Source organism: Alligator sinensis, unplaced genomic scaffold (assembly GCF_000455745.1).
Source record: "Alligator sinensis unplaced genomic scaffold, ASM45574v1 scaffold505_1, whole genome shotgun sequence".
Lineage (NCBI taxonomy): Eukaryota > Metazoa > Chordata > Crocodylia > Alligatoridae > Alligator > Alligator sinensis.
The window spans coordinates 2999697-3011774 of record NW_005841940.1 but is presented as its reverse complement, the minus strand read 5'-3'; the positions used below and the strand labels follow the sequence as shown (position 1 = coordinate 3011774).

Below are 12078 nucleotides of genomic sequence, written 5' to 3'. Positions count from 1 at the left end.
TTTTAAAGTATAGTACCTAGAAAATCTCTAAGATAAAAATGTCATGTATAGAAAGTATCAACAACCTTAAATTATAATCTCATGACAACTCACAAATTAAGTGAGGTGAAGGTGATGGAAAATAGTTAGTGAAAAACTTGAGGTGCTGAAGAAAGTGATGCAATTCAGCTGAGGGCATTCAGAATTAGTACTGATCTAACTTTACCATATGGTGCTAGAGGTCACTCACATTGCTACCATCTTTGGAATTAAGTGCAACTGGGAAACCCTACTTAGCTCTGCATTATTAGTATTATTATTATTATTATACATTTTTCTTATGTCTTATAAAACTACACATTACACTTCTGAGGTAACTGTGTTTCAGAGGTTGGTGAGGCCAATAAAATCTGATCACCACTTTCATGACTAATTTTATAAAGTCAAGTGTGATTAGCAGAAAGGGCTTCAATTTAACAGCTCATCTGAAGGACAGAAGTCTAATAATATAGCTCCTCAGCGTACTGAATTATCAGCACATGGTATAAACTCAACCTCTAATCAGGATTTATATCTATGATCATGCAGATCATGCTTGTGTAACCAGTAAGGCCATGTTGTGATTATACCCCAAAATTTGTCTTATTTGATATGACTATAAAAAGCTTTAGGTAACAACTATTAAAACATTTTCCCATCCCAACACACTAGTACAGAATATGATCATGGACAGCCAGACATTTTTTTTCTGCAATCCGATTTGCTGTGTGATTCCACACACAATCAACTCAAAGCAGCGGTAGCAGTTTACTGCACAGTACGTGTGCACATCTACACATGCACACGCTTACTGCACAGTAAACTTCGCTACACATGAATACATTTGCTAGCTGCAAATGCAAGTAGAAAATGTACTTGCGAGCAGTTACTGCATAATAGCACATGTGTAGACGCCAACCGGGAGCATTTACGGGCAAGTAGTTTACTCGCAAGTAAACTGCTCCCACATCAAATGTACATGTAGACATACCCAGTGACAATTAGAGCATCCACAAATCTTTAGCCCCAGATGCAATGCCTGGATCCTTGGGATCCATTTGCAACAATGGCCATTATTACTCCTCCATACTACTACTGCCACCACCGCCACTGACATCAAAGAAGGAACTAGCACAGGTGAGTTAGTCATATAAAATGTATGGCAATTGATAATTCGCTTTACACACACATCTTACATTGAAGAATCAATGAATATTTTAGAATTGTTCATCCAGTTAACTCTCTCTCTATAGTAGAGATGCACAAGCCATTCTCAGGCTATGAATGTTGTAATAAACAGACGCAGCATATAAAAGACTAAGTAAATAGATGCGACTACAATCAACAAAGAACATACTTAGTATACTCATGGTTCTTAGGGAAATGCATTCAAATGGAAGAATTTTACTTACAAGGAAGATGAGCTATAAGTAAAGAATAATCATTCAAAAAATAAAAGCTGCCCTTTCTGGCCCCAAATAGCAGTGTCCAATCTAACTACTGCATCATAACACCCATGGAATTAATCAAACTAACACTTGACAGTGCCTTGGTGGGTGACATAGCTAAGAGAAGTCATATAATGACACCTATTCCTGGACGCTTAAGAGAAAAAAACCGAAGGAAAAAGGAAGAGGGTATGAAAGCCAAGTTCATTCAGAATTTGCTTTGCTTCCAGTGATATCTTTTTTCTGTCCCCTAGAGCTCCATCATTGACCGTTTTGGCAGGCGGATGCTGTTATGGGGTGGTTATTGGCTGATGGCACTGGTCCTGACATTCCTAGTAGCAACTCTCTTGCTGAAGGTAAGGAAGCCTCTACTACTGAGAAGTCCTCATTCTAAAAAAGCTGCAGTTTCTGTGATTCTCATATTAAACCTAGGTCACCACAGGGGATCACACAGCCAGCCTTAGTTCTGTTCTCTCAACAATGCAGGGCTGAATTTCATGTGAATGCAATCTTATGGCACCTTCCATAAAGTCTTTATCTCTGCGCTCTCTATTAAAAATCTCTGTGCTTTCTCTTCCTAAATTAGCTTCATACTCTTTTCAGCAGCCAAAGTAAGTGTCTTATAAACAAGGTACCCTGACCTAGTCATTCCCCAAGTACCTTGCTACATAGCCCCATCAACCCTTTTCTATAATTGATGCATCTTGCCTTGCTCTTGTCACCATCCCTGAGCATCCCAGCACCTGTGTGCATTCTTCTCCCCCTCCATATGGCGGTGGCACTTTGCCTAGCCATCATCCTTGCTGCAGAAAATCTCATTTCCCAGTGGCAAGCACCTTTTCAGTTTTCCAAACATTTCTGCTACCCTTGTCTCGAACAATAAAAATGGCTGACCCATTTATTCTGATAACTACTGACCTCTCCTCTAACTCACCCATTAATACATTTGATTTGGTTCCCAGTATGTAAAGCAATTCCATAGCAATCTCGTAACCCAATGGAGAAAAATAGCCAGTATATTATTGCACCACAGTAATAATTTGCATTTCCTCTCCTTACTTTCCCCTCTAGGATCAAGTATTCTGGATGTCATATTGCAGTGTAATTTTCATCTTCTTGTTCGTTGTCGCATATGGAACTGGGCCAGGTGAGTACATCAACACAGGTGATTACTGAAAACCTGTGGGCTGTACCATATATATGGTGAGACCTCTCCTGAAGTACTGTGTACAGTTTTGAACTTCTTATTTCAAGAAAAAATGTAGACAAATTAGAGTCCAGTAAAGAATTATAAAAATAATTAGACACCTGAGAAACAAGACTTACAAGGACAGGCTGAAAGAACTAGAACTATTTAGTTTGGAGAAGAGAAGACTGACAGATAACTTGATAACAGTCTTCAAATACCTGAAGAATAGTTATACAGAGAGTAGAGATAAACTATTTGTGGTAGCAAGGGACAGGATATGGAACAATGGTCTTAAATTGCAACAAGGGAAATATAAGTTGGATATTAGGAAGAACTTTCTTACCGAGGGTGGTTAAGCATTGAAACAGTCTACCTAGAGAGGCTGTGGAATCTCCACTATTAAACATTTTTAAGAGCAGGTTAAACAAACACTTGATTAGGATGGTTTAGTCAGGGATGATCTGCCCTGAGCAAGGGTTGATCTAGATGACCTTTAGAAGTCCCTTTTCCCCTGCCGCTCTATGATTCTGTATGAACACATTAATATTGATAAATATATGGAAATGGAAATGTGTGTAAGTACTGTATTTACTTGAAACCAAGACAAGGTTTTTTCCCCCCATTCAATTTGGAGGGGGGCCCTCTTCTCAGATTTGAATACAAGGTGCAGAGGGCAGGCACTGTGGGGGGCAGGCACAGTGGGGGCAGGCAGATAGAAGAGGGGACGAAGTGATGCGGGGGACAGGGGACAGAGACACTGTGGGAGTAGCACAGGTGGCTGCGGGGGACAGGTAGCAGAAGGCAAGGAGCAGGGAGCAGGCCACCTGCCCCTGTGCCACTGATTGCCTCCCTGCTGATTGACTGCTGCAGCAGTGGAGGGAGAATTTAAGACAACCCTCTAATAATTAGATTCTATATATGGAAAATTATAACAAACCTCTGCATTTTCCATGTATGGAATCTAATAATTGGGGGCATCATCTTAAATTCAAAGTTGTCTTGGTTTTGGGTAAATATGGTACATCTTCATAGGTCAGTGCCATAGGCAGGAATGGAAACAAGGGTGAACCCCAATTTATGAGGGATGATCAAGATGGAGGGAGTCCAGTGGCAGGATGACCTATGATTCTATCACAACAGAAGTCTGATGTCACAGAAAATCATTTATATTGCAAAGTATTTAAAACTAAACTCTAAGTACATTAAATGTTGTCTCTGTTCAACCCTTCAGGATACATGAGAGAAAGTTTATTAATTCATTTAAACTTGACATTCACACAGGTTCAGATTTGGGCAAGCATGGGCACTAATTAGGTAGGCTATCCCCAAACCCATCAGTAGCTATGTTCTTGGCAAAGATGAGAAAGGGAAACAGGACCCTAGAACTTCCTCAGCTCACATGTGAAATCCCAGACCCGTTAAGGATTATGAAGGATTATTAACTGATGACAAGCGAAGCTTTTTCTCTTAGCATCGTCTCGAGCTCTCTTTTTTTAATTTAATTCTGAATCAACTACAGTAGAGCTACCCGAGCCAGCTCACTGCTGTACTTGCTGCTAGAATGTTTCCACAGGACCTCACCTGGGACCAAAACTTGCTCCAGTTTCTTGACTAAAAGCTACTCTCAGTTATTACAAGCTCAGTAGCATCACATACTAGTACTGTGTGTCACCGATTCCTGTTCAGACATTTATAATCACAGCCATGAGCGAGTGGTGCCTCCCAAGTCTGGGGGTGGGGGACCAGATCGCTGATTGTAGGGGGTCCCCCCACTGCCGATCGCCGAGCCCGGAACTATCCCCAGCAGTGAAACTAGCAAAACCAGAAGTGCACTTCCACCGGCACTTCCAGTTTCTCAGCTGGTGTTTCCAGGGGGTGCACAGCGAATCGCAGGGGGTGCACGCATCGCCAATGATCACAGCCATCATCACGGTGTAGAATACCCTGGAAACCTGTCTTGGTCCTAACCCCCTATACAAGCAAGAACTACATATGTTGGGAAATGGGGACAGAGTGTGACACTGTGGGCCTCTGTCTGACCAAGCACTGCTCCTAAATTATGAATTTTAATTTTCTTGCTTTGGAAAAAAGGTAACTAAAATTCCTATGGGAATAAAATTCATAGAAATTTCTTATTGCCTTTTCATGTTTCCTCTTCAGCTGGAGCAAGCATATCTGTCATGATTGAAATCTTCAATCAGTCAGCCAGATCATCTGCCCTTGTAATTAGTGGGACCATCTGCTGGGTTGGCCTTGTAGTGATTGGGATGATCTTCCCATTTCTTGTGGTAAGCGATTTAATTTGGGTCTCTTTCTTGATGCTCCCAATTAAACCAGCTTTCAAGGTTGACCTGGGTAGCAAGGCAACTGCTAGTAAATCATAATGCCTTGTAGGTGATCAGTGTGCTGAAATAACCTCTAACACTCTGCTCTATGGAGGTCAGCTGGGCAAAAGACCTGGCTTTTACAGACATCCTCTGACAGAGGCATGGCAAGCTCCTTTGACGCCTGGGGCAGGGGAGTAGGGGTAAGAGGAAGGGAATTCTTCCCTGCCTTGGCTCTTTGCACAGTGAAGGCAGCTTCTACTGCTGCTGCTGCTGCTGCTGTAGCAGTGCCAGTTTAAGTAGCAGCAGCCCCATGCCACAGACTCCCTGGGAGTTGCTCCTTGTGCCCCATTCACTTTCTCCTACCAAATATGCTAGTGGGCACAGGGCTGTGCCTGCTGTGGCAAGGACTCTAGGAGACAGGAGAGCGCCATTCCACTCACTTCCCCCCCACCTTGATGCACTGCTGGGCGCTGGGCTGCACCTGCCCCACTCCTATGGCTGGGAATTGTAGGGCTGCCCCTGTCATGGGAAAGACTCCTTTGAGAGCCATTCTGGTGCCCCCTTCACAGTCAACACCTGGGGCTAATTCCCCACTTGCCCTCCCCCTCCCCCCAGGTATACAACTGTTCTCTACAGTTTTAGAGATTTAAAAAATCAAATAAACATATAATCTGAGAATCACCATTTTTCCCATTCCTGGGGTGCAAAGCTACAACATACAAGAACCTAAGAGGGCAAGTGTCACTTGGGGATTTGCTCATATTTTTCTCTCTTATTTTCATTTTCAGGAGGCTCTTGGTCCCTTCTGCTTCCTCATCTTTGCTGGGGTCCTTGCCACCTCAGGGATCTTAACCTACTTGTTCCTCCCAGAGACAAAGGGGAAGTCAGTCATGGAAATCGCAGAGGAATTCAGCACATTGCATTTTGGGAAGAATGCTCTGCAGATTGTGGGAAGGAAATCCTATAAGGAATATACCTGCACCAAGCTCTGACCAGCCAGAATAGGCCATTTTTATTGGCTAAAGGTGCTTTCTAGATCGCAACAGAAGCTAATGGTAACCTTGACCCTTATTTAATAAAAATCTCTTTGAATAATAATCCACAATGAGGTTGTTTCTTACTCTAAGTAATCCCATTTTATATCTGTATTTGCTTTACATGCATGCAGGCAGTATCTTTACAGATGGTTCCCCTCCTAATACAGCTCTGTACTATAAGGATGTTTGTTAATGATTAACAGAGATCTATCCCAGGACTGGAATGTGTGAGCATTCAAGTATCATGAGACACATCGGTTTTACAGCATTTCCTTCTCTTATCAGCCATTTCAAATTAGTGGCCCATGAAACTATGTATGTTAATCTGTCAAATGACTCTCCCTAGGTTTAAGAGGAAGAGGATGAAATATATCAAAAGGTCTCTCAAAGTTTTGGTCATGTGCTTAAAATACAGCACTGCAAATAGCCCACTACTGCTAACAACTGCTCTCTTTTCTATGCAACTATGGGTGTATCTACATGTTGCCCTATGGCGATGTTGTTACTGCATCGCAATTTAGTATTTCTTTTTGGAAGTACTAAAGCATGGAGCAGTAACTGCCCATACTGCGCCGTACGCTTGTTGCACAGTTATTTTTAGCGGCTACTTTGCCGTAGTGGCACACTACAACAGGAGAGTGTGCTACTAGGGTGAATTAGTTGCTGGTCATATGTAGATACCTGTGGACACTATGTCACCATAGCACATCACAACGGTGACATAGTATCACATGTAGATGCACCCTATAAGTAGAATTGGACATGCCCTATAAGTAGAATTGGACAGGAAACTGAGTTTTAGTGGCACGTCTACACATGCATTTGATCTGGGCTCATTTTACTCAGGAGTAAACTTCTGCAGGTTAAGCACTCCCAAGCAGGCATCTACACATGCAGGGACTAGGCAGCAGATTTGCTGCTCTTAGCACCAAACTTTCTGCAGCCCTGCTATGGGCCTCTGCCACCACTGGGGAAAGCTCTAGCTCCCCCTGGGTGCTAGCCAAGGGGCTGGCAGGTAGTACCAGGCCAAGAGACAGCTGTCACCTGGCCCTGGTAGGGGTGGGCTGCCTGCTGCTGGGGCTGGGACAATGTCCCCCTGCCACGGCAGCAGGGAGCTCCTGGTCCTAGCTCCCCGATTAGAGGAAGAGGACTTGGAAAGAGCTGCAGAGGAGGGACAGGTCCCGGCCCCCTGCCCTGATCTGCCAGTGAGGCAGCTAGCAGCTAGCTCATTGCTTACTTTGCAGTAAACTTTGCTACTGCACACTTAAGCATCTCATGTAGATGTGCCCACTGTCTTATTCTTTTTGTCTTAACCTAGTGTTGGGAAACTAAAAAAATCTTGAACTGCACCATAACCAACTTCCCAGGGAAGTGGTCCTCGCCCCTACCTTGGGCAAATTCAAGAGGAGGTTGGATGATCACCTGTCTGGGGTCTTGTGAACGCAGCATTCATTCCTGCCTGTGGCAGGGGGTCAGGCTAGATGATCTGTTCAGGTCCCTCCTGACCCTAGCTACTGTGAAACTATGAAACTATAAAAGGTTAACAGGTCAGGAGGAGAAGCAGGAGTTGGGATGGTAGAACATTTTAATTGCACACTGGAAAACAAGGTAGTGAGATGCTAGTTTAGAACACTGCCTCCTGCAGAAAACTCTTCTCAAGTCACATTGACTCACACACACAAATATAAACTGTATGCCATTCTTTATGGTGAATAAGCAGATGGCTCAATTATCACAACATTTTCTGTTTTCCTGCCCTGAACCATCATTTGTAACTTCTAATAGGATGCCTAAATATTATGCCCCCATATTTTGCCATAAGTTAAATTGGTATTTCACATACCCATACAGTAAAGTGCACAATCCCATTCTACTCTGTCCCAAAATTAAATGTAAACCTCCACAACTCACTCAATCCAATTTGGATTACCAGTTTTCCTAGTGATTTCAGGTACTCTTTAAGCCTGTCCTTCTTCAGAAAAGACATGCGTTTTCTCACCACAGAAGAATAATTAATCACAGAAATCTGAAAAACAATTGTGAGGCAACCATCAATTCTCAACATGAAGATGACTTGGAATAGCTTCTGGTACATCCTATCAATCAAGGATCTAGACATCTAACCCAGAAATAAGACACATCACGCATTATTCTATCACCTAAACAAAGCTATTGTTATAAGAAAATAAATGTTTCCTAGGCACCAAACTTAAATATAGAATCATAGAAAAGTTGGGTTGGAATGGACCTCAGGAGGTCATCTAGTCCAACCCCCAGCTCAGAGCAGGACCATCCCCAACTAGATAATCCCAGCCCAGGCTTTGTCAAGCAAGGCCTTAAAAACCTCCAAGAATGGTGATCCCATCACCTCTGTAGGTAACCCACTCCAGTGCTTCACTACCCTCCTAGTGAGAGAAGTTTTCCTAATATCCAACCTAAACTTCCCTTGCTGCAGCTGGAAACCATTGCTCCTTGTTCAGTCATCTGCCACCGCTGAGAACTGTCCAGGTCCATCCTCTCTGGAACCACCCTTCAGGTAGTTAAAGGCTGTTATCAAATCCCCCCTCAGTCTTCTCTTCTGCAGACTAAATAAGCCCAGCTCCCTCAGCCTGTCCTCATAAGTCATGTGCCCCAGCCCCCACACCATTTGTGTTGCCCTCCGTTGGACTCTCTCCAACTTGTTCACATCCCTTCTGTAGTGAGGGGCCCAAAACAGTACTCCAGATACGGCCTCACCAGTGCTCAATAATCACTTCCCTTGATAGAATGGGGAGTAATCACTTCCTTTGATTTGCTGGCAACATTCCTACTGATGCAGCCCAGTACGCCATTAGCCTTCTTGGCAACAAGTGCATATTGTTGACTCATATCCAGCTTATTACCCACTGTAACCCCCAAATGGTTTTCTGCAGAGCTACTGCTTAGCCAGTTGATCCCAGCCCTGTAGCAGTGCATGGAATTGTTCCATCCCAAGTGCAAGACTTTGCATTTGTCCTTGGTGAACCTCATGAGATTTCTTTTGATCCAATCCTCCAATTTGTCTAAGTCACCCTGAACCCTAGCCCTACCCTCCAGCATATCTACTACTCCCCCCAGCTTGGTGTCATCCATGCACTTGCTGAGGGTGCTTTCCATCCCATCTTCCAGTTCATGTTAGAACCACTTCATGTTAATAATGCTATACCAGACTTTTAAAGTGACATAGAATCTTTTAAATAAAAATATATTTATTTGTAACTTTTCTACACAAAATGAGGACATGTTGGGAGATAAGTCCTTTGGCCATGTACCTCTCAGGTCCTGAGATAATAAGATTTTTATATTTCTGCTGTAAGAACTGAGAACTTCACTAATATCCTAGGTGAAGAAGTACCCATTGCTATAATGCTTTCACAAACTTGAGCCTTCTGGAAAAGGCTCCCACTGAGCGCAACACGACTGGGTTTGTAGACTGGCAATTTGTTAGGATAGATCTCTTCTGATGAATTAAGATGATCAGGCTGAAACAACAGTATTTCAGCCCAAAGGCTGTTACAAGAGTAGCAGCTGACTGAGTCTCTGAAAGGCATTAGACTGGTAAAACACTTCATCAGCCTTAACACCATAGTTAAACTGCAAGATGGCTCATTCACTTGCACTTTATAATTCTTTGCCCCAGTATACTCATTCCAAATGGTATTACGCACTCACTATTTCTAAAACAAGTAACCAAATAAGAACACTTCCTTGTATTAGAAAATCACCTCTTCTTCCAGCAACTGAAACATGATTCATGTAGAAACTATTTTCATCTCTCCCAAATCAAAATCAATGAGCACACACATCCTATAAAGTGTGCCCACTCAAGGGGACCTCCTTTCCTGTTGAACTGTTGAAATGCTTAAACCAGCATTTCTAAACCTCATCCAATTGCTGCAAAGGATGTAATTCAATGAAAGCGATATCAAGTAAAAATTAACTTTAGTTCCATGATGTCAGTTTCTGATTACCTAGGTAGCACGTGTGAGTGAGGAAACATAAAACAAGAGTTCCTCCATGTAGCAGGGATCTATCAGTGACTGGAAACAGCTACCCTGTTGATATCAGATGGATAGACTTTTCTCTGACCTGGTGAGTACCACAAGGTTTATGTACATTAGATGATGGCTTCTGATATTATCAAGGTTTTGAAAAGGGCAGAATTACATTTAAAATGGGGTCTGTTTCCCATGCTATCAAGACAAAGAAAATTGCTATGCCTTTGCACTAATCACTTTCAAAACGATGTCCACAGGGGGCTCTTACAGATGCTTCTAGTTTAGCAGCAGTAAAGTTTTCAGAGACATTTCCTCTGCTTCAAACAGTAAAGCATCAATAGATATGTAACAAACTTTCTGGATGGAAACACCATGGAAACACTCTGACTTAATTCTCTTTATTGAGAAGGTGGAAGGCATACTGCAGCCAGAAGGAGATTCCAGGTCAGGAGAAGGGACAGGGAAAAAACAGAATTAGACAGTGATAATGAGGAGGTATTTGTACCTCTGGGCTTCCCCTGCAACATAGTAATTTTATTATTAAGTAACAGAACTTCCCTGATCTGTCCCTTGAAATTGATATAGAAATTGTGCTTGAGGTAAAGTGTGATTTAGAAAGCGAAGCCCCATGTTGATCAACTAATATTCCAGTGAAGAAAAGAAACAAAATCCTTCTTCTGGGGTCTGTCTGATGGATCTTGTTTGAGTAGGAATCTTGCATGCTTTGACAAGTTTTCTGATATGTGCCAATGGCAAAAAGTTATTATTCCGGAAATGTAAAGATGATGACATATGACTACACATTTCTTGATCTTTTCACAACCTTCTTCAGTGTTTAATGGTTCTTCACAGGTTCAGTACCAGAAGCTATTCCAAATGATCTTCATGTTGGGAATTGGTGGATGCTTCACAATTGGTTTTCAGATTTCTATGATCAACTATCCTTCTGTGGTAAGAAAGCCCTTATGCAGACACGGTCTCCTTAAGTATCATGAGTGATGTGTCCTGGTTCTAAAGATGCTCTTCAAAATAAACTCCCAAGTGTTTCTACTGACGTTGTGCTCCCAGCTCCTTCCATTCCCATTCTATCTAGAAAAGAAAAATGAGGGCTAGGCTGTGGCTGGACATAAATAGTAGGACTGTGCAAGGCTTTGGACCCTGCTTCGGATCCAGAGAAGCTTTGGATGCTTCAGCATCTGAAGCAGCATGTCTGGATCAAAGCGCTGGCCTCGTTAGCCTTTCCAAAGCGGTTCGGAGCTTCCAAACTGCTTTCGAAGAGCTTCGGAGCCACTTTGGAGATCCGGGCATAGGGTATAATGGTGAATCAATTAAATATCTATAATGCTGTTGTTTTTTGTCTGATTTGGATGACATTTGCAGGAGTGGTAGCCTCTGCTGAGAGCATGAAGTCTGCCAAGTTTCAAGAAGATCGATGCAGGGGTTTGGGGGGAACTACACTCAAATTCTTGAAAGCAAAACTCGTGTCACGTCTATGTGTTACAACACAGTGGGGTGACAGCTGCAGGGATGGTGGCCCCTGCTAAGCCATGAAGCCTGCCAGCTGTCGAGGAGATCGGTGCAGGGGGGTTCTGGGGCCTGCACCTCTACCTGCTGACAGACAAAACTCATGACATGGGTGCTTGTGGGACTGTCTGTGTCTGTCTTAGGGGGAACTACTGCAGGCCTGGCTGCTAAGCTACTGCGTTACCAGTTACCAATCAGTCATGAGCAGACAAGGTTCCTTGGGTGAATCTGATGTCTTTTATTAGATCAACCCAAATGGTTGGAGAATAGTTATTAAGCAAGCTTTCGGGTTCAAAAACCCTTCGTCAGGCTAAGGAAGCTGCAGCAGTTGGTGTGTGCTCTTCCTGGAGGGAATGAAAAGTAAAGAAGCCAGAGGCTGGGCTGGGCTGGGGAGTCAGATGTCAGGAAGGTTATAATGTGTCATAAATCCAATGTCTATAGTTAGTCCATGATTTTTAGTATCCAGGAGGTTGATGAAGTGGAGTTCATAGGCTCCGCTCTGGGAACCTTTTTTTTTAT

At 43.0% G+C, this 12078-nt stretch overlaps 2 protein-coding genes across 5 annotated transcripts in view; both read left to right on the top strand.

The window, feature by feature from the left end:
* LOC102372710 overlaps positions 1 to 6078 on the top strand; it is a 33734-nt gene extending 27656 nt beyond the window's left edge. Inside the window, exons 20-23 of the mRNA XM_025199287.1 lie at positions 1721 to 1822; positions 2538 to 2613; positions 4816 to 4943; positions 5771 to 6078. Coding sequence (XP_025055072.1) covers positions 1721 to 1822; positions 2538 to 2613; positions 4816 to 4943; positions 5771 to 5974 — 510 coding nt within the window. The 3' untranslated portion in view covers positions 5975 to 6078. The remainder of the gene's footprint in view (positions 1 to 1720; positions 1823 to 2537; positions 2614 to 4815; positions 4944 to 5770) is intronic.
* Positions 6079 to 10012: 3934 nt separating this feature from the next.
* LOC106721969 (solute carrier family 2, facilitated glucose transporter member 11-like) overlaps positions 10013 to 12078 on the top strand; it is a 19351-nt gene continuing 17285 nt past the window's right edge. For 2 of the 4 annotated variants that reach the window (XM_025199307.1, XM_014518171.2), the window contains exons 1-2: positions 10013 to 10129; positions 10888 to 10986. In XM_025199307.1, the coding sequence (XP_025055092.1) occupies positions 10106 to 10129; positions 10888 to 10986 (123 nt within the window). In that variant the 5' untranslated portion in view covers positions 10013 to 10105. The remainder of the gene's footprint in view (positions 10130 to 10887; positions 10987 to 12078) is intronic. The other 2 variants (XM_025199305.1, XM_025199306.1) reach the window with 2 other exon arrangements.